This window comes from Puma concolor, chromosome C2 (assembly GCF_028749965.1).
Source record: "Puma concolor isolate L17-30 chromosome C2, mPumCon1.1.hap2, whole genome shotgun sequence".
NCBI lineage: Eukaryota > Metazoa > Chordata > Mammalia > Carnivora > Felidae > Puma > Puma concolor.
In genome coordinates this window covers 9,414,397-9,441,362 of record NC_141675.1, presented here as the reverse complement: position 1 = coordinate 9,441,362, position 26,966 = coordinate 9,414,397, and the positions used below count along the sequence as shown (strand labels likewise).

General features: G+C 42.0%; 1 protein-coding gene across 7 annotated transcripts in view; it reads left to right on the top strand.

Moving 5' to 3' along the window:
* Window positions 1-26,966, top strand: part of ULK4 (unc-51 like kinase 4) — a 583,293-nt gene that overhangs the window by 22,331 nt on the left and 533,996 nt on the right. For all 7 annotated transcript variants that reach the window (XM_086720525.1, XM_086720521.1, XM_086720524.1 and 4 more), the window contains 8 exons: window positions 1,513-1,605; window positions 3,627-3,739; window positions 3,896-3,965; window positions 6,084-6,180; window positions 10,932-11,036; window positions 14,318-14,378; window positions 16,417-16,598; window positions 17,480-17,526. In XM_086720525.1, the coding sequence (XP_086576651.1) occupies window positions 1,513-1,605; window positions 3,627-3,739; window positions 3,896-3,965; window positions 6,084-6,180; window positions 10,932-11,036; window positions 14,318-14,378; window positions 16,417-16,598; window positions 17,480-17,526 (768 nt within the window). The remainder of the gene's footprint in view (window positions 1-1,512; window positions 1,606-3,626; window positions 3,740-3,895; window positions 3,966-6,083; window positions 6,181-10,931; window positions 11,037-14,317; window positions 14,379-16,416; window positions 16,599-17,479; window positions 17,527-26,966) is intronic.

The following is a 26,966-nucleotide window of genomic DNA, read 5'->3' as shown; positions in this document are numbered from 1 at the left end:
GGGCTCGAACTCACGGACCGCGAGATCATGACCTGAGCCGAAGTCGGACGCCTAACCGACTGAGCCACCCAGGCACCCCAAAGTAATTTTTATTTCAATAGGCATTTTGAATAGTCCAGTTTTATTTTGAAATTTTAGACAGGTTTAGCCATTCTGAATCTGATGATTATAACTAGAAGCATACTCTATTAATAGTAAAAATTAATGCTTTGCAAGTGAGTCTGGCTTTTAGGTACAGCCTAAAGTCTTTAAAAAATTTTTAGAGTACACTGCACCAGTGGGGGGAAAGGGCAGAGGCTGTGGGTGGTGAGGGGGCAGAGAAGGAGAATCCGAAGCAGGCTCCATGCTCCTTATGGATCCTGACGTGGAACCAGATGTGGGACCTGATCCCATGACCCTGGGATAGTGACCTGAGCTGATATCAGGAGTCCGATGCCCAACTGACTGCACCACCCGGGCACCCCAGCCGGCGTCAGGTCATTTTAACGTGGGCAAAGTAGCTGGATAACATTTGACTCCTACACAGACGCGTGACTGTGTAAAATCGTGAGGTTGATTTTCTTGTTTATTTCTGAATGAAATTCTAAAAGTGAAGTCCCAAAAATGAAAGTCATGAAATAGGGTAGGTAGAGTAAAGGATGATAGAATTATAGATTGATAATATCTGTTATATTTCCTTAAAAATGTTAAGCTAATGGGGCACCTAGGTGGCTCACGTGGTTGAGCGTCTGACTTGGTCGTGACTTGGGCGCGGGTTGTGACCTCAGGGTTTGAGTTTGAGCCCTGCATCGGGCTTGCTGTTGTCAGCGCAGAAGCCCTCTTTGGATCTTCTGTTCCCCTGTCTGTCTGTCTCTCTCTCTCTGTCTCCCTCCTCTGATCACACTCTCACCTGGGGGGGGGGGGGGGGGGAAGGAACAGTAACTATAATTTAAAAAAAGGTAAATAAAATTTTAAGCTAATTATAGGCTCCTTTCATAGACTCTTTTGAGAACCCAAAATGTTTTCATCAGGCTCCATGCAATATGAACCAATACTGAGTTTTTAGACTCTTTCATTCTGTACCATTTTTTTTTTAAATTTTTTTTTTTTCAACGTTTATTTATTTTTGGGACAGAGAGAGACAGAGCATGAAGGGGGGAGGGGCAGAGAGAGAGGGAGTCACAGAATCGGAAGCAGGCTCCAGGCTCCGAGCCATCAGCCCAGAGCCTGACGCGGGGCTCGAACTCACGGACCGCGAGATCGTGACCTGGCTGAAGTCGGACGCTTAACCGACTGCGCCACCCAGGCGCCCCTCATTCTGTACCATTTAAGGCTTCAGAATTATTATTTTTTGCGTGTTGCTAAGAGATTAATTGTATACTAAAATGCAAGTAAAGTATGAAAGAATTGCGGAGGTACATTTGAATGGAGAAATTTATAAACTAAAATCTGATATATGTAATTGGGACATGACTTGGGAACTATGCATGGTAAATCATGTGAAAAGAATTTTAACATTTATGTTTTGTCTAGATTAACTTGGGCAGGCCTATTGCAGCATTCATTTTGGAAGGATGCTTTTGCTAGGAGAGATCGTGAATCGAGCACTGAGGATTCCATCGTCAGGTAGTGTATAAGCTTACTTTGTGTGGGGGGGACGTGGTTATCAGGTGACCATACTGATTACTGTTCTAATAATGCAGCGTCAATGACGTAAATTTGTCTGTTTTCACACTAGGAGAAAATCAAGCATTTGTTCAAGTGTGCTTGAAGAGTTTAGTCATGACCTTACGTGCTCACGATTTTGCTCATTTTTCCGATCGGTTGTTTCTTCTCCAGTCAGTGATTGAGTATGGTGGTCATTAGTTCTGTTCATCAACTATAACTCCCTTCCCACCTTGCAAGCACATGGTGGGATCTCCTTCCCCCCTCTTGAGTCAGGCATGGTCACGTGACTTGCTTTGGTTAATGAAATGGGAACAGAAGTGATGTGTGTTCGTTCTGCATAGACGCTTGAAGAGCCAGTATGAGATTGGCCACACTGCTTCCTCCTCATGAGGTAATTGGGAAGACAGTGTCCTAATGGAGTTGCTGTCGGGCTGGGTCTTTAGTGACTGTGATGGGCATAGCTTCCTTGCCAGCCTTTAGTGGCTGTGTGCATGAGGGAGACAGGACATTCTAAGCCACAAGGATTTGTGGGTTGCAGGTTACCACAGCATAACCTAGCTCCTGTCTCATTCTGACTAATATACCTCGTTTTTATTATAAAATCTTCTTAGCCCAGGACACTTAAAAAAGGGATGGCATTAAGAACAAGGTGAGGAGTGGTCGAATCAGGGCCTGATAATTGACCCCCCGCCCTGCCCCGGTCAGCTTATTCAGTGGTGAATGGTTGTGTGATTCTTGGTTCTCATCTTGGCAAATTCAGCGTGTTGGATAGAGAAGGTCTCTCCTAAATATTCTATTTAAGGTCTCTCTCAAACTTGGGTTTCTCTGGTCCAGTGAGACTCAACCACGCTCCTACCATTGCGTTTCGCTCTGTGGGGACTCCTAGAAAGCGGGGCTCTGGTCGTGGACCTCCAGTGTCTGCAAGGCACAGAAGACCTCTGACCTTGGTGTGTCCTCTTCCTTGTTAATCTCTATGCCTTTGGTTTCTTTTCTTGCCTTATAGCCCTTGCTAGGACTTTTTCAGTAAGGCACTGAATCAGAAGTGATGAAAATGAACCTCTTTGCCTGGTTTCTGCCTTTTGAGATGAAAGCTCTCAGCCTTTCACCATTAAGTACGATGAGTTGGAGGTTCATGTAGCTGCCCTTCTTCAGTTCGAATCTGAATTTGATTTTTGAATTTTGTCAGATGCCTTTTTGTATCGGTTGATAAGATCATGTGGTTTTTCTTCTTTAGACTGTGGTTTTCAAATATTGAGCCAGCCTTGCAGTCCCACAATAAGCCCCACTTAGTTGTGGTGTATTACAGGTTTTGTGTCTTGCTGGATGTGTTTGGGGCCAAGTGGCAGGAGGACAGTGAGAGAGGAGGAAAAAGAACAGGACGGCAGGGATTTGCCTCCTGTTCTTAAGATCATAACTCTGTGGCTACAGAAGATGTCCCTCTGTGAGTTTGAGCCACTGGCTAGGAGCTGCTGCTGTTCCCAGCTAGCTGCTGCAGGGTTACCTGGTAGCAGGGATAGAATAAAATGGAAAAAGGAAAAAAAAAATTAAACCATGGCGTTTCCTCTGTCCTGACCTATAAGGGGTCCCCTTTCCTGTTTCTTAGAACAGAAATAGAAGGCTTCTCTTAGAGGCTCTTTTGTCTGTACTCAGTGCCTTGGAGTCGAGGCCAGGCAATACTGGAAGGGAAAAAATAAGAGGGAAGTTCACTGCCAGGTTACTGGTACTTATAAACTTAGGGGCTCTGGTTTACTTGCCCAATCTGCCACTTATTTCTCACTGGTAAGATTTATAGACAGTACAAAGCCTTGCGTATAGTAAGTGCTCACTTTAGCTACTCAGTGACCATGCTTCTCTAACTCCATGGCTTTGCCAGATGGTACGTGTAATTTCATGAACTTTTCCAACCTCTTATTCTACATAGAATACTATAGAAAGCTGAAAAATAAGTTTGATTTTGTTGGCTTTCTCCTGTTGAGCAGCGGAAAAATGATGGAGCATTCTGGGACCCAGGATTCCAAGGAGGTTTTGAAGCCAAGTGGACGAGCCAAGGGGGACAAGAGTGGTCAGCGACTGAGTCACTCTTTCAGACTAGGTGAGCTTTCGCTGGAGCACGTTCTTGTCGCTGAGGGTGCCGTTTCTGAGAAATTCTGGTTTTTGCTACCATTCTCTTTAAATTTCTGCTTGCATCATGCCCTGCTCGTGGTATTTTTGGTTCTTTACACGTAATGTTTTTTCTGTCCTGCCACAGAAAATCCAGCTGAGTTGCGGCCTAAAAGTACCGTTGGGGGTCAACCGAATGAATCCATGTTTCTTCTGAGGTTTGTAAGATGACAGCAGTAAGGAATCCCTGCGTGATGACAGGTCTTCTTAAAGCATCTTTTGTCCTGCTGGCCAACCGTGTTCCCCAGAGATAAAGCGCAGGGATGTGAATGCCGAATTCCGTATCAGTCTGCTTTTGAAGTTCGTGTTAAGTGCTGGCCAATGGAATGTTGATGTGGCTGTGCATTTTTAAACGTTTTTAACCAAACCAGGGGTGCCTGGGTGGCTCAATTGGTTAAGCATCTGACTTAGGCTCAGGTCATGATCTCAGAGTTCGTGGGTTCGTGCCTCGCGTCGGGCTCTGTGCTGACAGCTCAGGGCCTGGGGCCTGCTTGGGATTCAGTGTCTCCCTCTCTCTCTGTTCCTCTGCTGGCTCGTGCTTTGTCTGTCTCTCAAAAATAATAAACGTTAAAAAAAAATTTAAAAAAGGTTTTAACCAAACCACCTGTCTTTCCTATTTATAAGGGTTAAAACCTCCTCATTTTTACTTGCCCTTCAAATAGAATTAAATGTGAAATTTCAGCAGTCAAGCTTCTTTATTGAATACTTTGAGGAAAGAACAGGTTGTGTTTTTGTTAAATTTTTTTATATAAAAAATTTTTAGAAAAATGTTTATTTTCGAGAGACAGAAGAGGGGGAGCAGAGGATCTGAAGCAGTTCTGTGCTGACAGCAGAGAGCCCGATGTGGGGCTCAAACTCACAAACCATGAGATCGTGACCTAAGCCCAAGTTGGATGCTTAATCGATTGAGCCACCCAGGCATGCCATGTTAAATGTTGTTTTATGTGGAGACTTAAATAATATTTTTTAATACTGTAATCATTGAAGTAATTTTAAAGAGAACAGAATGGCATTTTAATATAATTAAGAGCAATGTATTTAAAATTTTAACATGTAAACGTCAAGTGTTGTATTTATAGTTTTGGTCCTATACATAAATAGTTTTATTTAATGACGGGTTATAACAATGAACTAAAATTTCCTGACTTGTTTTACCCTATGGAAATATAAAGTATATTGAATTTATCTATATATATTCTAGGCATTAATTCAGTTTTTTAAAAAACTTTGTACAATCTTTGGCATATTTCGTGAGTTAAACTACTTGTTTAACGAATGACTAAAAACAGATGAGTGAAAGAGACATAAATGTAAAAAAATATAAACAAATATAAACATAAAAAAAATACCCTAATGATCTCAGTGGAAAAATTTCTTAATATGTGAAAAACTCCAAATCAGAGACCCAGGAGGAATGGAGTTACCCACAGAGTATGACCAGCATTCTTTAATTTCGTAATGTTTGTTTATTTTTGAGAGAAAGAGGGACACACGCAGAGTGTGAGCAGGAGAAGGGCAGAGAGAGGGAGACACAGAATCTGAACCAGGCTCCAGGCCCTGAGCCATCAGCACAGATCCGCATGCGGGGCTCGAACTTATGAACTGTGAGATCATGACCTGAACTGAAGTCAGATTCTTAATTGACTGAGCCACCCAGGTGCCCCTGACCAGAATTTTTAAGTATGGGAGGAATCATTAAACATAGATGCAGATTATAACTTGTTCCTTATCTTAAATAGATACCAAGATGATTTTCCATATCAAACATTTTCTGAAATAGAATTGTAAATATTTTCCATCCTTTGTAGACTGTCTGATCTATATTACTATGTTAATCCTGCTGATACAAGCAGACATTTAAAAAATAAAATCAAGAGTGTCTGAGTAGCTTAGTCAGTTGGGCATCTGACTCTTCGTCTCAGCTCCGGTCTTGATCTTGGGGTCGTGAGTTCAGGCCCTGCATTGGGCTCTGTGCTGGGCATTGGGCCTACTTAAAAAAAAAAAAAAAAAAAAAATCAATGTTTTGAGGTTTCTGGTTAAAATAGAAAATACTGTATATAGCATAGGTGCTATAAATAAATAATAAATTAGCCAGGAAACTAGAAATATTTGCAAAAAAGGTGTTGTATAAACAGAAATTAGAGTTTAAATTTATGAGATCACCCAGAATCTTGACATTCTACCATTTTATCGTGAGATGTGTTTTTTCCCAGATAATAGTAAACAGGGTAGAGTTTCTGCACTCTGAATAATGTTGACCGGTATGTATTTTCCAGTTCTCGCCCGACTCCGAGAACTAGCAGTGCGGTCGGACTAAGTCCTGGTGAGGATAGGACTCAACATTCACCACAGAAGGCTTCTCCTTTGACCAAGGTGAGCAGGGATGGAATCTTTCTTTCCTTTTCCTTGCTTTTCTTTCCTTCTTTCTTAGCATAAAGTATGGAGACTCAGAAGAATAGTTCCAAGTTGATGTCCAAACTATGATCGTAATGACAAAATTTGCAATTAAGTCACCTTCTTTATCACTCTCTTTTTCTGGTAAGTACTCCTACGAGAGCATTGTTTCATAGTTATTTTTTTGGTAACAGCCTCAGTAACATCTGATTGACATCCCATTTAATTCACCACTTAGAGTGTATGGGTCGGGGGCTTTGTGCATATTCCCAGTCACGTAGCCACCACCACAGTCATTCTGAGAACACTCGCCTCCCACGGGGAAATGCCATCCCTGTTCGCAGTCACTCCCGTCCCCTCCGTTTCCCTTCCCTCTCACCCTAGGCAGCCACTAATCTTGCTCTCTTGATAAATTTGTCTCTTCTGGACGTTGCAAATGAATGAAATAACACAATAGGTCCTTTTTTGTGACTGGCTTTTTTCACATAACACAGTATATCAGTACTGTGTTCCTTTTTATTGCCAGATAATTGGTTGTATGTACCACATTCTTCCATTCATCAGTTGGTGGGCATTTGGGTTGTGTTTCCACCTTTTGGCTGTCGTGAACAATGCTGCTGTGAATGTTTGCGTACAGCTTTTTGAGCGGGCCTGCGTTGAATTTCGCCTTATACCTGCAGGAGTGTAATTGTGGCATCGTGTGCCTGTTAAACCTTCCAAAGAACTGCCAGACCGGTTTTCAAGGCAGCTGGGCCGTTTTACATTCTCACTAGCGGCGTGTGAGGCTTCCAGTTTTCACCCATCTCTAACGAAACCAGTTACTGTCTTTTTTCCTAATTGTGGTAAAATACATGTTGCGTAGAACTTACCATTTAACTGTTTTTTAGTTGTACAGTTCTGCGATGTTAAGTACATTCCCGTTTTTGTGCCACCGTCCTCACTCTCCGTGTCCAGAACTGCTTCATCACCCCACATTGAGACGCTGTGCCCACTGAACAATGGCTCCCCACCTCCTTTCCTCTCAGCTGGGGCAGCCGCTGTTCTACTTCCTGCCTCTGTGCCCGGTAGTCTCCTATAAGTGGAACCGTACAAAATCAGCCCTTTTGTGTCTGGCCTGTTGCACTTAGCATGATGTGTTCAAGGTCTACCGTGTGTCAGAATTCCATTCCCTTTTCAGGCTGAATAATACTTCGTTGTGTGTAGGTACCGCATTGTGTTTATCCACGCATCCGTCTTTGGCCACTCGGGTTGCTTCAGCCTTCGGGCCATTGTGGATAATGCTGCATTATAGCCAGACGAGGAGGTGTGAAATTATACCTAGTTTTGATTTGCATTTCTGATGGCTGATTTTATTGAGCATCTTTTCATGTGCTTATGGGCCATTAGTATACATCTCCTTTGAAAGAATGTCTTTTCTTTTCTTTTTTTTTTTTTTTTTACATTTTATTTATTTTTGAGAAACAGTGAGACAAAGCGTGAGCGGGGGAGGGGCAGAGACAGAAGGAGACGCAGAATCTGAAGCAGGCTCCAGGCTCTGAGCTGTCAGCACAGAGCCCGACGCGGGGCTTGAACCCACAAACTGTGAGATCATGACCTGAGCTGAAGTCGGACGCTCAACCGACTGAGCCACCCAGGCGCCCCTGAAAGAATGTCTTTTCAAATCTGCTCATTTATTGAGTTGTAAGGAATTCTTTATGTATTCTAGGTGTGTGATTTATAAATCTTCCACCCTGTGGATTGTGTTTTTCAATGGTGTCCTTTGAAGCACGGAAGTGTTTATTTTTATTTATTTATTTTTTGAGAGAGAGAGGGAGAGCAAGAGCACGTACACGTGGGGGAGAGGGGCAGAGGGAGAGAGAGAACTCCAAGCAGGCTCCATAACTCAGCATGGAGGCTGTGGGATGACTGTGGCATCATTACCTGACCTGAAATAAGGGTCGGCTGCTCAACTGACTAAGCCATCCTGGCACCCGAAGCACAGAAGTTCTTAATTTTGATGTAGTTCAAATTATTTTTTTTGTGTGTGTGTGTGTTGTTGCTTAGGCTTCTGGTGTCATAATTTAGAAGCCATTGCCAACTCCAAGGTCACAAAAGTTTATGTCTGCGCTTAGCTCTTTAGGTCTTAAATCCATTTGAGTTAATTTTTGTACACGGCATGCGGTAGAGGGTTCAGCTTCATTGTTTTGCGTGTGGATTTCCATTTGTCTCAGCACCATTTGTTGAAAAGACTGTTCTTTCCCAGTTCATTGTCCTGGCGTTCTTGTTGACTATCAATTGGCCGTAAAGGTGAGGTTTATTTCTGGACTCTCTGTTCTGTTGATCTCTGCATCTTTCTTCATGCTGGTCGCATAGTAACTAACTGGCTACTCTTGATCACTGTAGCTTTTTAGTAAGTTTTGAAGTTAGGAGGTATGATTCTTCCAATTTTGTCCTTTTTCAAGGTTGTTTTGGCTACTCTGGGTCCCTTGCATTTCCATGTGAATTTTAGGATCCATTTGTATGTTGGTTATATGTGAGGGAAAATTGTGTAACAGTAAAAATGCATTTTATTTATTTATTTTTAGAGCAAGAGTGTGAGTAGGGAAGTGGTGGAGGAAGAAGAGGGAGAGAATCCTAAGCAGACCCCATGCTCAGTGCTGAGTCCAACCCAGAGCTTGATCCCACGACCTGGGATCATGACCTGAGCCGTTACCAAGAGTTGGATGCTTAACCAACTGAACCACCCGGGTGCCCCCACAAATGCATTTTGAAATGTAACAGATGTTGAGTCTCTTCTGGCCATGGTTATTGTGGAGGAGTGCACTTAATCGTTTTATTGAGAATAGTCAAGCAGTAATTGTGTAAGTAGTATATGAGAGTTTATCTTGTATAATTTTTTAAGTGATTTTTTTTTTCAACATTTATTTATTTTTGGGACAGAGAGAGACAGAGCATGAACGGGGGAGGGGCAGAGAGAGAGGGCGACACAGAATCGGAAACAGGCTCCAGACTCTGAGCCATCAGCCCAGAGCCTGACGCGGGGCTCGAACTCACGGACCGTGAGATCGTGACCTGGCTGAAGTCGGACGCTCAACCGACTGCGCCACCCAGGCGCCTCAAGTGATTTTTTTATTAAATTACAAAATCTTTATAATTGTAGAAAACTTGCAAAATGTACAAGAGGACAAAGGAAAACTACTTGTAACTTAATTATCCAGTGTAACCACCGGTTATATTTTGATATCTCTATTTCTGAGTCTATACATACATGTTCATTTTCAAACAAGGGAACATAATTTTATGATTGCAGTGTTTGATCACTTTATTCCTGAGAATTATATTTTATTTTGCTGTTGTGAGTGGGTATTTCATTTTTAGACCTGTTAACTGTGCTTATGTTTCATTTATATACAGGAAATTAATTTTTATATATACATTTCTAATTGGTCTACCTTACTAATTCTTACATTAATATGTTTTTAGTTCATTCATGTTGACATTTCTTTGAAGTCTTTCTGTCTTAAATGTCCATGCTTTAAACATTAAATTCTTTGTTTTACCAAGTTCCTCCTTATTCTTCATGTGTTTTTTGATAAGTCTGTTTTCTAAGTTGCAAAGGGGTGGTCTTGTTTCCAAGAACCTAGTTAGCTAATTATTCCTTTAGTCATGCTCTCGCCTCAGTTTTGGAGAGTTTCCTCATTTTTCACTTCACTGTTTTGTTTTTTCTGTTTTGTTCTGTTTGTTGGTCAGTGTTTCAGTGGAAGTTCCCCCCCCGCCCCCCACCCATGCAAAGAGGTGTTTTTATTAAAGCACGGGGATAGGCTCCATGGGCAGGAAGAGCTGCCTCAGTGGAAGTTGTTAAAGCATAAATCCACTTTTTTTTTTTTTTTTTTTTTTTGGTCTGATGTGAAGTCCTCAGGTGGCATCACACTAGGAATGAGAGTTATGTTTAAGTAGAACACAAAGAAAAATCTCAAATATGGTCACTCATTTTCATTATGTGTTAACTCTACTTTAGCTTTTATTATTTGAAACATTTTTTTTTTTTAATGTTTATATTTGAGAGAGAGAGAGAGTGTGAGCATGGGAGGGGCCGAGAGAGACACAGAATCCGAAGCAGGCTCCAGGCTCCAAGCTGTGAGCACAGAGCCTGATGCAGGACTCAAACTCAGGAACCGTGAGGTCATGATCTGAGCTGAGCCGGACGCTCAACTGACTGAGCCACCCAGGCGCCCCTGTCCACTTTAGCTTTTATAAAGATAGAGGTGTTTAATGCTTAGGTAGAGGGTTAGTATTTGATCTTGAAATTCCTTTGTGCTGTAATTTTAGCTTTATTCAAAATACTGAATATTTTGTAAAGCAGAATAAATTGGTGAGTGTCGAGTGGATGAATGATAAAAACCATCCTGGTAATTGAAAAACAAGTTTGCCTCATTGTAGCTGAAACATCAAACTATAGAAGATCTGTTTTCTGGTCCTAACTAACCAGCCTTTGTGGTAAATGTGAACAAATCGGTTACTTTGACCTTTGTTTTTTCCTTCTGTAACCATGAGAATGATGATGCATAGAACTGAGGATTTTTGTGAAGATCAAAGAAGACGGTCTCTGGAAGTGTTTTGAATAGCAACCTGAGGTCCATAGATACAGGTGACCCTTCCAGTGGTGTCTTACTCAGGGTCTTATTAGCCCAGTTCTTAAAAGCTCTGCAGTAAGTCACAGAAACAAAGCCTCATTTTTGTTCTTATTTCAGATTGCAAGTGAACATCTGAGTCAGCAGGACCTGGAATCCCAGATGAGAGAGCTTATCTACACAGACTCTGATCTTGTCATCACCCCAATTATCGACAACCCAAAGGTGGGGAAAGATGCCCTAACAGCTGAGGGCTGAGCTTTATTTAGACTTTATTTAGAGGGCTGAAATCCTGGTGATATCTTCATTCCAGATACTGTTGGCTTTCTTTTCTTTGCTGTTCCTCATGTCTCCTTTTATTTCATGTGTGCCACACGTCTACACTTCTGACGCCCACCCTGTGTGTGACCCTCTCCTCTTTCTGTGTTACTTGACCCTTCACTGAGTGCTGAATTTCTTCCTCTTCTGCATCGGTTCTGCCTCCCCTCAGTCCATGGGCTTCTAGACCTCAGACCTTAGTCCTCATTCGTTTTGTTTCTCTATACATTGTCGAATGAATTTCTCCAACCACTCTAGTCTTGGTTGTGTTAGGAAGGCAGATGTGAGTGAGCACTGCTCCCCCTGCTGGGGTGGGTGGGCAGGTCATAAAGAGACTAGCGGGTGCTCAGGGCTGCAGGCCAGATGGTGGGGAGACACTGGGGGCTTGGGGAGTCATGGTTCACGGTGCACTTCATACCCCGCGTGATTTTTGTTGCTTCACGTCTCTTGGAATATACCTCTGTATCGCCAGGGGATGATGAGTATTCTTAAGAAAAAAAATCAACTTCTCAGTTCCTCTGTATTACCTATTCTATATTTTAATTTTCTTTTTAAAATGTCTTTTTCTGTTTTGATTTATGACCATTTCCCCCCATTTCTTTGGGGAACATTAATGTAGAACAAATGGGTTCTGGGGTGCTTGGGTGGCTCAATTGGTAAGTGGCCAACTTCGGCTCAGGTCATGCATGATCTTATGGTTCGTGAGTTCGAGCCCTGTGTCGGGCTCTGTGCTGACAGCTGGAGTCTGGAACCTGCTTTGGATTCTGTGTTTCCCTCACACTCTCTCCCTCCCCCACTCGCATTCTATCTCTCTCTCTCTCTCAAAAATAAATTAAGAAAGAACAAATGGGTAATTGGATGCATATTTATCTACGAGGTAGACAACATTTAATACAGATTACCCAGCTATTTTTCATAATGGAGCTAATTCTTTTTAGGAGTTCAGCTATCTGACAGAGTAACTGTATATCATGCCAGATTTAATGTGAAATGGGTCATTTTCCCAGTGGACCTTCTAAGAACAGTTTGTAATGTGTTTTGACAAGGTTCTGTTTCTTTATTTCTTTTTCTAACCATACTTCCTTGTTTTGGGGCAGCCTTAGTCAAAAATTTTTTTTAAACTTCTAATTTTAGATATACAGAAAAGGTTCAAAAATAGAGTTCTCCTGTACATTTTACCCAACTTTCTCTGATGTTAGCATCTCATGGGACCACAGTATGGTTAGCAAAGCCAGGAACTAACATTGGTACGGTGTTAACTAAATTACCGAATTTATTTGAATTTTACCACCTGTACCACTGATGTCCTTTTTCTCTTCTAGGCTCTCTTGTTCCACTTTGCTGTTAGGCCTTTTTCTGTTACCTTCTGTCCTTGTCTTTCATGGCCTTGTAATTTCTTAGTTTTTCCTTGGCCTTCGTGGCTTTCATACTTGAAGAGTACTTACCAGGTATTTTGTAGGCTGTCCCTCAACCTGGGTTTTTCCAAGTGTTTCTCATGATTAACATGGAGGAGGTTATGCATTTTTGGCAAGAAAACCACCAGCAAAGCTTTTTAAAATGCTCTATAGGGGCGCCTGGGTGGCACAGTCGGTTAAGCGTCCGACTTCAGCCAGGTCACGATCTCGCGGTCCGTGAGTTCGAGCCCCGCGTCAGGCTCTGGGCTGATGGCTCGGAGCCTGGAGCCTGTTTCCGATTCTGTGTCTCCCTCTCTCTCTGCCCCTCGCCCGTTCATGCTCTGTCTCTCTCTGTCCCAAAAATAAATAAACGTTGAAAAAAAAAAATTTTTTTTAAAATGCTCTATAAAGAGGCTTTGGAGATGTTAGATCTAGAAATGACGGTTGAATTTTTAAATTAAAACTGTCGAGGTGAAAGTGCCCCGGCTGTTCCAAACTCATGGCTCTAACTACCCATTTTTCCAGTTTCTTAAAAAAAAGTGTGCACTTTCCTATTCATGCTGATTACATCTTCCTGGAATAGTGTGTTCTCGAATTCAGCCATGAAATTCTTACTCTTTAAAACCTGAGCCCTCCTTCTGGTTCTTCCATAAGCCTTGTCAGCCTAAAGTGCTTGCTGCATTCTCTAATGTGTTAGAAAAATTCCTGTGAAATGTTCTGTCTATAATTACGTCCTGCCCGTTTTGCATTGTTGAATTTTTTTTTTTTTTTTTTTTTTTTTTTTTGGCATTTAACATGTTTATCTTCCCAGAGTATCCGCTCTCTGACTGTAGGGTCATGTCTCTTATATATTTGTATCCCCCTTAGCACTTAGCATAGTGCCTCACCCTTACAGGTACCCAGTAAATATTTGTTGAATGACTAAATTTCTTTCTTTTTTTTCTTTTTTAAGTTAATTTATTTTGAGAGAGACCAAGACTGCGTGAGCAGGGAGGGGCAGAGAGAGAGGGGGGAGAGAGAGACCTCCAAGCAGGCTCCACACTGTCAGCGCAGAGCTCCACGTGGGGCTTGAACTCAGGAAACCGTGAGATCATGACCTGAGCCAAAACCGAGAGTCGGATGCTTAGCCGACTGAGCCACCCACCCAGGTGCCCCTGAATGACTAAATTTCTACCTAGAGGTTGATGAGCTTAAGAGTAAGCCAAGATAAAGTGCTTCTTTTTCCACAAAACTTTGTTTATTTAAAGTAAACTCTGCCCTCGTTGTGGGGCTGGAACTCCTGATCTCAAGATCAAAAGTCTCATGGTCTACTGACTGAGTCAGCCAGGTGCCTCAAAATGATCTTGTTTTTATAAACAAGTGCTTGTGGTGTTTTGTGTGTTGGTGTTTGCATTTTTTTAAAAATTTTTTTTTAATGTTTATTTTGGGGACAGAGAGAGACAGAACATGAATGGGGGAGGGGCAGAGAGAGAGGGAGACACAGAATCGGAAGCAGGCTCCAGGCTCTGAGCCGTCAGCCCAGAGCCCGACGCGGGGCTCGAACTCACGGACCGCGAGATCGTGACCTGAGCTGAAGTCGGATGCTTAACCGACTGAGCCACCCAGGCGCCCCAGTGTTTCCATATTTTAATTAGAAAGGGCACTGTTGAATTCTTTTTCTTTTTGGTGACAGGTTTTGTAGTGTTCTTTTCTGTCTAACTTGATTTATAACCTGATAATTGGAGTTATGTCAGGAGACCGATATGTCTCAAAAGGCATCTTTAAAAGGTTTTTTTTTCTTTTTTCCAACCACAGATAATGAAACAACCGCCAATTAAATTTGATCCAAAGATACTGCATCTACCAGCATATTCAGGTAGGATTACAAGGCGCTTGTCAAACACATAGACTCTTGGCAGACAGATATAAATAAGACCTCTAACAGCAAATGGAGTTTTTTTTTAAGTTTATTTAGAGACAGAGACAGAGCATGTGAACAGGGGAGGGGCAGAGAGAGAGACAGGAGAGAGAGAGAATCCCAAGCAGGCTCCGTACCATCATCGAGAAGCCCAATGTGGGGCTTGAATGCACAAACCGTGAGATCATGACCTGAGCTGAAACCCAAGAGTCAGAGCCACTCAGCGCGCTCCCCCCCCCCGCCTGCTTTTTTAAAGCAAATGGAAGATGATATTTATTTGTGAATAGCTACATTCCTGTTTTCTTGCCAACTGGCTATATTCTTGGGGTAGTGCTGTGTGCATTGCAAACAACCTGTAATCCATTTGTGCCATCCTTTGACCGTGCCAAGCTGAGTCTGGGCTGCCCTGTACCCCTGTGGAAATGAACGTTCCCGTAAAGCTGTGCGGGCCCTTCTCTTGCCCTTCCCTCTTGTAGATCCCATTGGATTGCCAACATTTATGGTATTCTTGTGGGTACAGAGGGTCGGAGACCACAACGAAGAATTGAGACTCTAGGGGGTTGACAATGGGGTCAGATGGTTTACTTTTGTGGGGAGGGTGTGGGAATGAAGATACTCAAAGAAGATGGGTTCGGTTTCCTTTCACCTAATGGGAAGTCTTATGTGGGGTGAGCATCAGAAATTCGTTTACACCTTAAACTTTGATGTATTTTGTATGATAAAATCTATTTTAAGCTGGTAAACTAGATCTAGAAAAACATTCTTCATCATCGCTGGAGTATAATCCAGGATTTCATATCAAATCAAAGTAAATTCAAAATAAAACATTTGAATTTAAATATACAGTGCCAAATAGAGCCAACCTTAGAGGAGTATTATTTCAAAATAATATTCCTTCCCTTTTCCTCTTTACTCTGAGTTATTTTAGGAAATTATTATTACTGCTTATTTTATTCAAAGATGGAAATTAGCCAAAACTGTGGTCATTTTGGATGGCATCTTATTGCCCATTTTTGTTGTCTGTTTGTATATGGTTTGGGCTTGGATCTCCCAGAGGATTTCAACTACTGTATTAACCTGTTACGTTTAACAGTCATTTCATTGGAACTTTTTAACAACTGCACAATTCTTAGCTTTTCCAACATTTTACGGCTAGATCGCTTTATTTATACGAAGGCTATCACTTGCTTTTTTTAAAAAAAAATTTTTTTTTTTCAACGTTTATTTATTTTTGGGACAGAGAGAGACAGAGCATGAACGGGGGAGGGGCAGAGAGAGAGAGGGAGACACAGAATCGGAAACAGGCTCCAGGCTCTGAGCCATCAGCCCAGAGCCTGACGCGGGGCTCGAACTCACGCACCGCGAGATCGTGACCTGGCTGAAGTCGGACGCTTAACCGACTGTGCCACCCAGGCGCCCCATCACTTGCTTTTTTGTAATACAACTTTCTTGAGTATTTTGTTAAAATCTCGGTTGCAGGATGATTCTCCTTTGGGCATCTTTTAAAGGTGGTTTTCCATTCACATAGAGAAAAAGGGTCCATGGGTAGAAAAGGAGAGGAATCTAGAAAAATAAATAAAAGTAGTGTCCTCTTTGGAGGACTTTATGGTTTTTATTTATTTATTTATTTATTTATTTATTTTTTTAACGTTTGTTTATTTTTGAGACAGAGACCGAGCATGAACGGGGGAGGGTCAGAGAGAGAGGGAGACACAGAATCTGAAACAGGCCCCAGGCTCTGAGCGGTCAGCACAGAGCCTGACGCGGGGCTTGAACTCACAGGCCGCGAGATCATGACCTGAGCTGAAGTCGGACGCTTAACCGACTGAGCCACCCAGGCGCCCCGGACTTTATGGTTTTGACATTGTAAATTTATGATTGCCTTTGTCCTCAGCTGCTGAAATTCTGCGTTCCGTTTTTTATTTCTCTTGTAGTGTTTTCAGCAATTTTTTTTTTTTACCTGATACCCACTTTTAATTTGTTCTTTCCTCTCCAGTGGATAAATTAGCATTTCTAAAAGACCAAGACTGGAACGACTTTTTGCAGCAGGTGTGCTCACAGATCGACTCCACTGAGAAGAGCACGGGGGCCTCGCGAGCCAAGCTGAACCTCCTTTGCTATTTGTGTGTCGTGACTGGACACCAGGAGGTGGCCACGCGCCTCCTCCATTCACCTCTGGTGGGTAGTTCAGTTGTGAAGTCTCCTTTCGTGGTCCTGGCAGCCTGCCTTTGGCGTGTAGCTTTCGTATTTCTATTAAGATTAAAACAACAGTGCTAAAATACTCACTTGATTTAGGTGCAGTGAAAAAAAAAGATTTATCAAGATTATAGGTTTGCCAGAATTTTGTCCAGTCGTTAGATCCAAAAGAAGTTGAGTAGACCGTGATCTTGAACTTTTTCTTTTGTTATACTCTGGCTTGCGTTTTATTTTAACTTGTAATAATTGTAAGATATTTTTCATATCTGAAATCTTAAGACGTTAGACCTTGTCATCAGCTGCCAGAATGAGCTGCCCATGTGGAACAAGGCCTGCTTTCCTTCCTCGGTTGACCTGGCAAACTCCCGAGATTTCTGATATCACTCTGATAGGAGACCCAGAGTCTCTAAGGCTTTTCTTTCTTTTTCCCCTGCAAATATTTTCTCGGACTGTCTTGGCCATCGGTAAAACCACAGGAATTTGGTAGAGCTTTCGAAGTCTTCCTCAGAAAGGGGTTACAGTGGTCTGGGGCATTGGGGCAATGGGAACTGGCTTGAAAAAATTTAAATTTGTTTGCTTCCAAGATAGTATTGAGGTTACTTGTTTGGTGCTTGGTGTGTGTTTGGGAGTAACGCGGGCGTGGGGGCACGTTTATGGAATGTAACTGGGTAGGAGAAACAAAGTAATGTTCTTAGTGTTTATTTTTATCTTCTGTGTTCAGTGCTTTTGCATCTTCCTGAGTAATTGATTATCTCCTAATGCAGGATTCACATTTCAATTGTATATAGGTCTGATTTAACTTAGTCACTTTCTGTGTTATTTCATGAAGGAAATGTACATCTTGTTTTATTCTTTTATTCTAGTTCCATTTACTAATCCAGCATTTGCGAATAGCTCCAAACTGGGATATGTAAGTAACATTTATATTTAAGTAAATTATTCTTCGTTATTGTAAGTCATTACAACATACATGTTTATCAAAAGCACATGGTCCTAAGTACTTACGTACTGAAGTAATCATTACTGTGAGTCCTTGGCAATTTCTATAGGCATCCCAACTGTAAATTTAAAAAGATTTCGGAATAGGCCTTACACTCCAATCCTAGGATTCTATAAACTATACCTGGGAACTTTGTTACTGTTACTCTTTGGCGTATTCTTGATCAGATACTTTACTTTTGATCCCTGTTTTAGTTCTTGCTGCGGAGTTTTCCCTTGCCACTGCATCTTTCTCTGGCGTAATGCCTGACTCCCTTATGATGTTATTTAAAATCTAATGGTATTATGCTCTGTAAACCCCTGATAGAAGTGTATGATATACTTGTTTAGTATGCAGACAGCATACCATTAGGTAAAGTGTTGGAAGGCTCTGGTTTCCAGTTGCCAGGGAGACCTGGCCAGATGATTACTTTTTTCTGAGTCTCTACTTCGTGAAGAGTCTGTGTGGGGTGATGAAATCGCATGGGTTTCCGATTCACAGACCTGGGTGTGGATCACAGATCTGCCCCGTGGGCAACTGCCATAAGTGCTGGGCCTCAGTTTCCTCAACTGTAAAATGGGGATAGCATATCTACCTCATAGATTCTTGTTAACTGAATTTTGAGGGGTGCCTGGGTGGCTGAGTGGGTTAAGCATCTTGATTTCAGCTCAGGTCATGATGTCATGGATCATGGGATCACGCCCCACGTCGGGCTACACACTGACAGCGTGGAGCCTGCTTGGGATGCTGTCTCTCTCTGTCTCTGTCTCTCTCAAAATAAAGAAGCTTAAAAAAACGGAATGAGATAAATATATGAAATGCCTTGCATAGTGCCTGATTCTTCCTGGGTAGGTAGTAAATGTTGGAGTGTGGAGGCTGCAGTGGTTGTATTTGATATTATCAAGCCTGTTTATCTTCCTGTTAGAGAAGCACATGAAGACATGAAGGTGAAAGGTTTTGTGCAACGTGGTAATGATGGTAAGATAGCAATTATCCTTTGCTGGCAAAATTTGTGGGAAACGAGGTATTCACAAAATCCTTTTTTGGATAATTTTTGTTATGCATCTTCTAGGGTCACTTTCCCAAGGTAAAACCTGGCATCGCAACTAGGATTTTTAGGCTTTTTTGAGTGTGTAAAACTTTGAGAAGGTTTGCGGCGTGCTCACTGAAAAGCCAAGAAAACCGAGCACTTTAGCTGCAACTTCCATTCTTTTTTTTTTATTTTTTTTTTATTTTTGGGACAGAGAGAGACAGAGCATGAACGGGGGAGGGGCAGAGAGAGAGGGAGACACAGAATCGGAAACAGGCTCCAGGCTCTGAGCCATCAGCCCAGAGCCTGACACGGGGCTCGAACTCACGGACCGCGAGATCGTGACCTGGCTGAAGTCGGACGCTTAACCGACTGCGCCACCCAGGCGCCCCACAACTTACATTCTTGACTGGGGTGCCCCCTGCTGACTTGTGTTGTTGGGGGGAAACAAAACCTTTTTTAATCTTTTCCAGGTACTGTTGTTTCCCCCTATTTTTTAGCTTGAAGCTTAATTGTAAAACAGCTTGTGTTTGAGGAAAATGATAAAAACTAAGGTAGACACATCCTCTGCTTGGAACCTTCATTTATTGTCTTTGTCCATTCAGATGCCAGTTCCTTCAGTGAGGCCTTCTCTGACCCAGGTCGTATCACCTTAATAGCATGTAGGGTCCTTAGCTGGGGGATTGACCATCACTGTTGAAACGGGTATGTTTATTCCTTGGCTTTTTTTAGCATATAGGAAAACAAAACAGAATAACACAGAATTTGGTTTCTCTTCCCCTTTTGACATAATGTTTTAATGTCATTAAATATTTAAGATTTTTTTTTTTTCAAGGTATGCCTTTTCTTGTCTGCTGTGAGTGCCTAATCATTTAATTTGCCCTGTTCCCTATTTTTGGATGATACTATAACACTGTAGATAATATGCTGATGAACATTTTTGTGCTTGACTGTTGGTGCATGTTTGTTTTCTCTTTTTCCCCTTATGGCAGATTCTTAGAAGGAATGAGTGGAAGGCAATACATAGTTTTGTGACTTCTGATAAATTGCTTAAATATTCTTTACAAACACCGTATCGACATGCATTCCCACTTGGTGTGTATAAAAATGCTCTTTTGTTAGACTTTTCAAAAGCGGAGGGGTGCCTGAGTGTCTCTGTTTAAGTGTCCAACTCTTGGTTTTGGCTCAGGTTGTGTTCTTGTGGTTCATGAGTTCAGACCGCGCATCGGGCTCTGCACAGACAGTGTGGAGCCTGCTTGGGATTTTCTCTCTCTCTCCCTCCCCCCTCTGCATACTCTGTCTTACTCAAAATAAATAAACTTAAATAAAAAAAAAAAGTAACTTTCAACAGTGGATAATTATGAAATTTTGTATCCTTTGCCAATAAACTTTACCAAGGAATATGATACACACATAATAATACATAATATTGTAATTAAGAGACTAGATTAACTGGGAATGTGCATAATATACGTAATGTGAAATTTACCATTTTAGTGTATCTTTAGTGTGCAATTCAGTGGTATTAAGTACATTTACAGCGTTGTGCGACTGTCACCACTATTCCCAGAACTTTTTCATCATCCCAAACGGAAGCCATTACTCATCGAACAGTAAGTCCCCTTTCCCCTCCTAGTTCCGGTAACCTCTCTAATACTCTTTATGAATTTGCCTGTTCTGTGTGGAATATAGGTGGGATCTTCTATTGTCTCTTTGTACCTGGCTTAATTCCCTTAGCTTAACGTTTTCGGAGTTCAGCCATGTTTAGCACGTGTCAGAATGCCATTCCTTTTTAATGTTGATTAACATCCAATATATGTTTATGCCACATTTTGTTTGTTTGCATCTGTTGATGGACATTTGGGTTGCTTCTGCCTTGTACTATTGCAAATAATGCTGCTGTGAACATGGGGTACAAATAATCTGTTAGAGTCCCTGCTTTCAGTTATTTTGGGTATATACCTAGGAATGGAATTATTGGATTATTTGGTAATTCTGTCTTTTCATTTATTGAGTAAATATCCTACTGTTTTCCACAGCAGCTGTACTAATTTACATTCCCTCCAGCGGTGCACAAGGGTTCAATTTTCTCCACGTCCTCTTCATCATTTTTTTTTTTTTAATTTTTTTTTTTCAACGTTTATTTATTTTTCGGATAGAGAGAGACAGAGCATGAACGGGGGAGGGGCAGAGAGAGAGGGAGACACAGAATCAGAAACAGGCTCCAGGCTCTGAGCCATCAGCCCAGTGCCCGACGCGGGGCTCGAACTCACGGACCGCGAGATCGTGACCTGGCTGAAGTCGGACGCTTAACCAACTGCGCCACCCAGGCGCCCCGGTCATTTTTTTTTTTTTAATAGTAGCTATCCTAATGAGTGTGAAGCTGTCATTATAGTTTTGATTTGCATTTTGTTAATGACTAGTAATGTTGGGCATCTTTTCACGTACTTATTGGCCATTTGTTTGTCTTCTTTGGAGAAAAGTCTGTTCATGTCCTTTGCCTATTTTCTTTTTCTTTTTTCTTTCTTTCTTTTTTTTCTTTTAAGCTTATTCTGAGAGACAGAGCACATCTGTGAGTGGGGGGAGGGGCAGAGAGAGAGGAGAGAGGATCATAGCACGGAGCCCAGTGCAGGCTCGAACTCACAAGCCATGAGATCACGACCTGAACCAAAATGCAGAGACGGATGCTTAACTGACTGAGCCACCCTGGTGCCCCTCCTTTGCCTATTTTCTAATTGGGTTGTTGTGTGTTGTTGATTAATAAGAGTTCTTTATATATTCTGGATATTAACCCCTTATCAGATTATATGACTTGCAAATTTTTTTCTCCCGTTCTGTGGTTGCCTTTCTTTTTTTAAAAAATTTTTTTTTTTCAACGTTTATTTATTTTTGGGACAGAGAGAGACAGAGCATGAACGGGGGAGGGTCAGAGAGAGAGGGAGACACAGAATCGGAAACAGGCTCCAGGCTCCGAGCCATCAGCCCAGAGCCTGACGCAGGGCTCGAACTCCCGGACCGCGAGATCGTGACCTGGCTGAAGTCGGACGCTTAACCGACTGCGCCACCCAGGCACCCCTGTGGTTGCCTTTCTTACTCTTGGTAGTGTCCTTTGATGCATAAAAGTTAAATTTTGATGAAATCCAGATTTCCCATTTTTTCTGTTGTTGCCTGTGCTCTTAATGTCATATGCAAGAAATCATTGCCAGATTCAGGGTCTTAAAGCTTTTTATTTCTTCTCAGAGTTTTATGGTTTTAGCTTTTATATTTAGGTTTTTGATCCATTTTGAGTTAATTTTTGTATATAGTGTTAGGTAAGGGTCTAACTTCATTCTTTTGCACGTGTATATCCAGTTTTCCTAGCACCGTTTGTTGAAAGGGCTACTTTTCCCCCATTGAATGGCATGGCATCCTTGTCGGTAATCCTTTGACGAAATATGTGAGGGTTTATTTCAGGGCTGTCTGTTCCATCCCATGAGTCTATATATCAGTCTTTATGCCAGGACCACCGTGTCTTGATTACCACAATTTTGTAGTAAATTGTGCAGTCAGGAAGCGTGAGACCTCTAACTTTGTTCTTCTTTTTCAAGATTATTTTGCCTGTTTGGGGTCCTTTGGGACCCTTTTGAATTTTAGGAAGGACTTTTCTAATTTTTGGCCTAAGTTTGGCACTTGAATAAAGTAAATTGTCATCAATTTTTTAAATACCGTTTCTTGGGGCGCCTGGGTGGCGCAGTCGGTTAAGCGTCCGACTTCAGCCAGGTCACGATCTCGCGGTCCGTGAGTTCGAGCCCCGCGTCGGGCTCTGGGCTGATGGCTCAGAGCCTGGAGCCTGTTTCCGATTCTGTGTCTCCCTCTCTCTCTGCCCCTGCCCCGTTCATGGTCTGTCTCTCTCTGTCCCAAAAATAAATAAACGTTGAAAAAAAAAAATTTAAAAAAATAAATACCGTTTCTTCATTTGTGAATTCTTGGCCCTACTTTACCTTTTGGTTGATTGGATTTCATTTGTTTTCATTAGTCTTTTTTTTTTTTTTTAAGATGTCTCAGAGGCTCTGCTTCTGTAGTCGTTGCCTCCTCAGAACTTTCTGTCCAGTGTTAGGGCTCAGGAAGAGGGGGCTGAATGAGACCTTCTTGTGCCCCCAGGCCTTGCTCACCCCTATGTCGGGCTTCAGAGTTTTCTCGCTGTCTCTTGTCAGCACACCCCCTAAGACTCGGATGCCAGCCTTCTTCCTCTGCTTCCATGGGAGTAGTTTGATTTTTGTTTTTCAGTGCCTGCATTTTTCTTTTGATCCCAGGCCTGCAAAACTTTACTGGAATGTGCCTACGTGTTGCATTTTACTAATTTGCGTTGACAATTTTTTAAGTGCTTCAGCCTTTCTTTAGCTTCCCTATTTCTTTATGATTTCTTCGTCTGTGTTTCATCCTTTTTCTGCTCCTGAAACTCCTATAGGATGGGTGTGGGATTTCCTGTCTCTTGACTCTTCATTTTCTTTTGCTTTTCTTGTTCCCTTTTGTTGAGATAGTTCACATACTGTAAAATTCACCTTTTCTGTTTGTTTTTATTTTTATTATTTTTTTCTGTTTGTTTTTATTAAGAGTTTATTTTCTAGAGCAGTTTTAGGCTCGCAGCAACATCTAGAAGAAGGTACAGAGATCTATACTTCCTGCCTCCACACATGCATAGCCTTCCCCATTATCAACACCCCCTACTAGAGTGGTACATTTGCTACAACTACATTGTTAAACCTGCACTGGCATGTTACAATCACCCAAAATTCATAGTTTATACTTCCCTCTTGGTTTTATACCTTCCATGGATTTGGACAAATGACATGTATTGTCATTATGTGATCATACAGAGTGTTTTCATTGCCCTAAAAATCTGTGTTCCACCTATTCATCCCTCTGACCGTCGCTCAGCTTTTTACTTTGTCCATAGTCTTGTCTTTTCTCCAGAATCCCTACTTGGAACCCTACGATGTTGGTACCCTACACTATGTGGACTTCAGATGGGCTTTTTTAAGATTTCTCCATCTCTTTTCATGGCTTGACAGCTCCTTTCTTTTTAGTGCCAAATAGCACATCATCTGCATGTACCACAGTGTGTTTATTCACATACTGAAGGGCATCCTGGCTGCTTCCAGGTTTAGCAGAATATGTGAATAAAGCTGCTGTTAACACCGTGTGGACATACGCTTTCAACCCCTGTGGCTAAGTACCAAAGGACCAAGGAGCAGGACTCCTGGACTGTGTGTTAGGAATAGGTTTAGTTTTGTGAGAAACTCCCAAATTGTCTTCCTCTTCCAAAGGGGCTCTGCCATTTCGTATCCCACTGATGACAAATGAGAGTTCCTGTTGCTCCCATAGCTTTGCTAACATTTGGTCTTTTCCAGTGTTTTGGATTTTGGCCATTCTTCTTGGTGTGTAGTGGCATATTGTTTTAATTGGCATTTCCCTGATGACCTATGATGTGGAGCATTTTCTCATAGGTTTATTTGCCATCTGTTTATCTTCTTTGTTGAGGTGTTGTTAAGATCTTTGGCTTGTTTCTTCATTGGGTTGTTTTCTTATTGTTGAATTTTTTTTTAATTTTTTTTTTTTCCAACGTTTATTCATTTTTGGGACAGAGAGAGACAGAGCATGAATGGGGGAGGGGCAGACAGAGAGGGAGACACAGAATCGGAAACAGGCTCCAGGCTCTGAGCCATCAGCCCAGAGCCCGATGCGGGGCTCGAACTCACGGACCGCGAGATCGTGACCTGGATGAAGTCGGACGCTTAGCCGACTGCGCCACCCAGGCGCCCCCTTATTGTTGAATTTTTAATGTTTATTTTTGAGAGAGACAGAGTGTGAGTGTGGGAGGAGCAGAGACAAGGAGACACAGAATCCAAAGCAGGAGCTGTCAGCACAGAGCCCGACATGGGGCTCAGACTCGGGAACAGCAAGATCATGACCTAGGCCGAGGTCGGACGTTCCGCTGACTGAGCCCCCCGGGCGCCCCTCTTATTGTTGAGTTTTAAAAGGTCTTTGTGCATTTTGAAAGGCTGTCTTTTATCAAGTATGTCTTTTGCAAATAATTTCTTCCAGTCCTGGCTTATCTTCTCATTCTCTTGACGTTATCTTTTGCAGAATAGAAATTTTTATTAAATATTTTTTTAACGTTTATTTTTGAGAGAGGGAGACACAGTGTGAGTGGGGGAGGGGCAGAGAGAGAGAGTGAGTGAGTGAGAGAGAGAGAGAGAGAGAGAGAGGAAGACACAGAATCTGAAGCAGGCTCCAGGCTCTGAGCTGTCAGCACAGAGCAGGGCTCGACCCCACAAACTGTGAGATCATGACCTGAGCTGAAGTTGGACGTTTAACTGACTGAGCCACCCAGGTGCCCCTAGAAATATTTATTTTAAATAAAGTCCAGCTTATTAATTATTTCTTTCATGGACTGTGCTTTTGATGGTTGTATCTAAAAGGTCATTGCCATACCTAAAGTTATGTAGGTTTTTTTCCTGTGTTAGCTTATAGTAGTTTAAAATTTTTTTCTATTAAAAAAGTTTTTTTTAATGTTTATTCTTGAGAGAGAGAGCGAGTGAGTGCGCGCGCGCGAGCAGGGGAGGGGTAGAGACAGAGGGAGATGCAGAATCTCAAGCAGGCTCCAGGCCCTGAGCGGTCAGCACCGAGCCCGACGCAGGGCTCTCAAACCCACAGACTGCAAGATCATGACCTGAGCTGAAGTCGAATGTCCAACCGACTGAGCCACCCAGACGCCCCACATCTAGTAGTTTTATACTTTGGCATTTTACACTTAAGTTGATCTGTTTTGAATTTTTGTGAAGTGAATAAGATCTGTGTCTAGATTCCTTTTTTTTTTCATGTTGTGCAACTATGCTACCACCATTTGTTGAAAAGACCATCGTTGCTCCATTGTACTGACTTTGCTCCTTTGTCGTAGATCCTTTGATTCTATTTATGTGAGTCTATTTCTTCTGTATTCTCTTTCATTGACCTTTTTGTTTATTCTTTTGTTAATACTACACTGTCTTGATTAACTGTAGCTTTATAGTGAATCTGGAAGTCAGGGGTTATCAGTCCTCCAACTTTGTTCTTCTAAAGTGTCGTGTGAGCTATTTTGGATCTTACGCCTCTCTGTATAAACCTTAGAATCAGTTTGTCAGTATCCACAAAATAACTTGCTGGGATTCTTTTTTATTTTTTATTGACATGAACATTTTATTACGAGTTGCACTTCCTTGAGTACATTCTCTGTTTTGTTTTGTTTTTTGTTTTTGTTTCAGGAAGATAATTTAGTGATTCATCGCTTAAATATAACACCCAGTTCTCATCCCAACAAGTGCCCTCCTTAATGCCCATCACCCATTTGGCCCATCTCCAACCCACCACTCTTCCAACAATCCTCAGTTCTCTGTATTAAGAGTCTCTTATAGTTTGCCTCCCTCTCTCTTTTTATCTCTTTTTTCCTTCTCTTCCCCTATGTTCATCTGTTTTGTTGTTAAATTTCACATATGAGCGAAAACCTAAGGTATTTACCATTTTCTGACTTATTTTGCTTAGCATAATATACTCTGGTTCCATCCAAGTTATTGTGAATGGCAAGATTTCATTGCTTTTGATTGCCGAGTAATATTCTGTTGTATGTATATACCATATCTTCTTTATCAATTCATCACTTGATGGACACTTGGGCTCTTTGCATACTTTGGGCGTTGTTGATAGTGCTGCTGTAAACATTGAGGTGAATGTGCCCCTTTGAATCAGCATTAAAAATTTTTTTTAATGTCTTAGTTATTTTTGAGACAGAGATAGGGCGTGAGTGGGGGAGAGGTAGAAGGAGAGGGGGACACGGAATCTGAAGCAGGCTCCAGGCTCTGAGCTGTCAGCACAGAGCCCGACACGGGGCTCGATCCCATGAACTGTGAGATCATGACCTGAGCCGAAGTTGGATGCTTAACCAGCTGAGCCACCCACGTGCACCCGAATCAGCATTTTTGTATCCTTTGGATAAACACCTAGTAGTGCAATTGCTGGGTCATAGGGTAGCTGTATTTTTAATTTTTTGAGGAAGCTTCATACTGTTTTCCAGAGTTACTGCACCAGTTTGCATTCCCACAAGCAGTGCTAAAGGGTTCCCCTTTGCATCCTCACCATCATCTGTTGTTGTCTGAGTTGTTAACTTGAGCCATTCTGATAGGTGTGAGGCGGTGTCTCATTGTGGTTTTGATGTGTATTTCCTTGATGCTGAGTGATGTTGAGTATCTTTTCATGTGTCTGTTAGCCATCTGGATGTCTTCTTTGGAAAAGCGTTTGTCTTTTGCGCATTTCTATACTGGGTTAT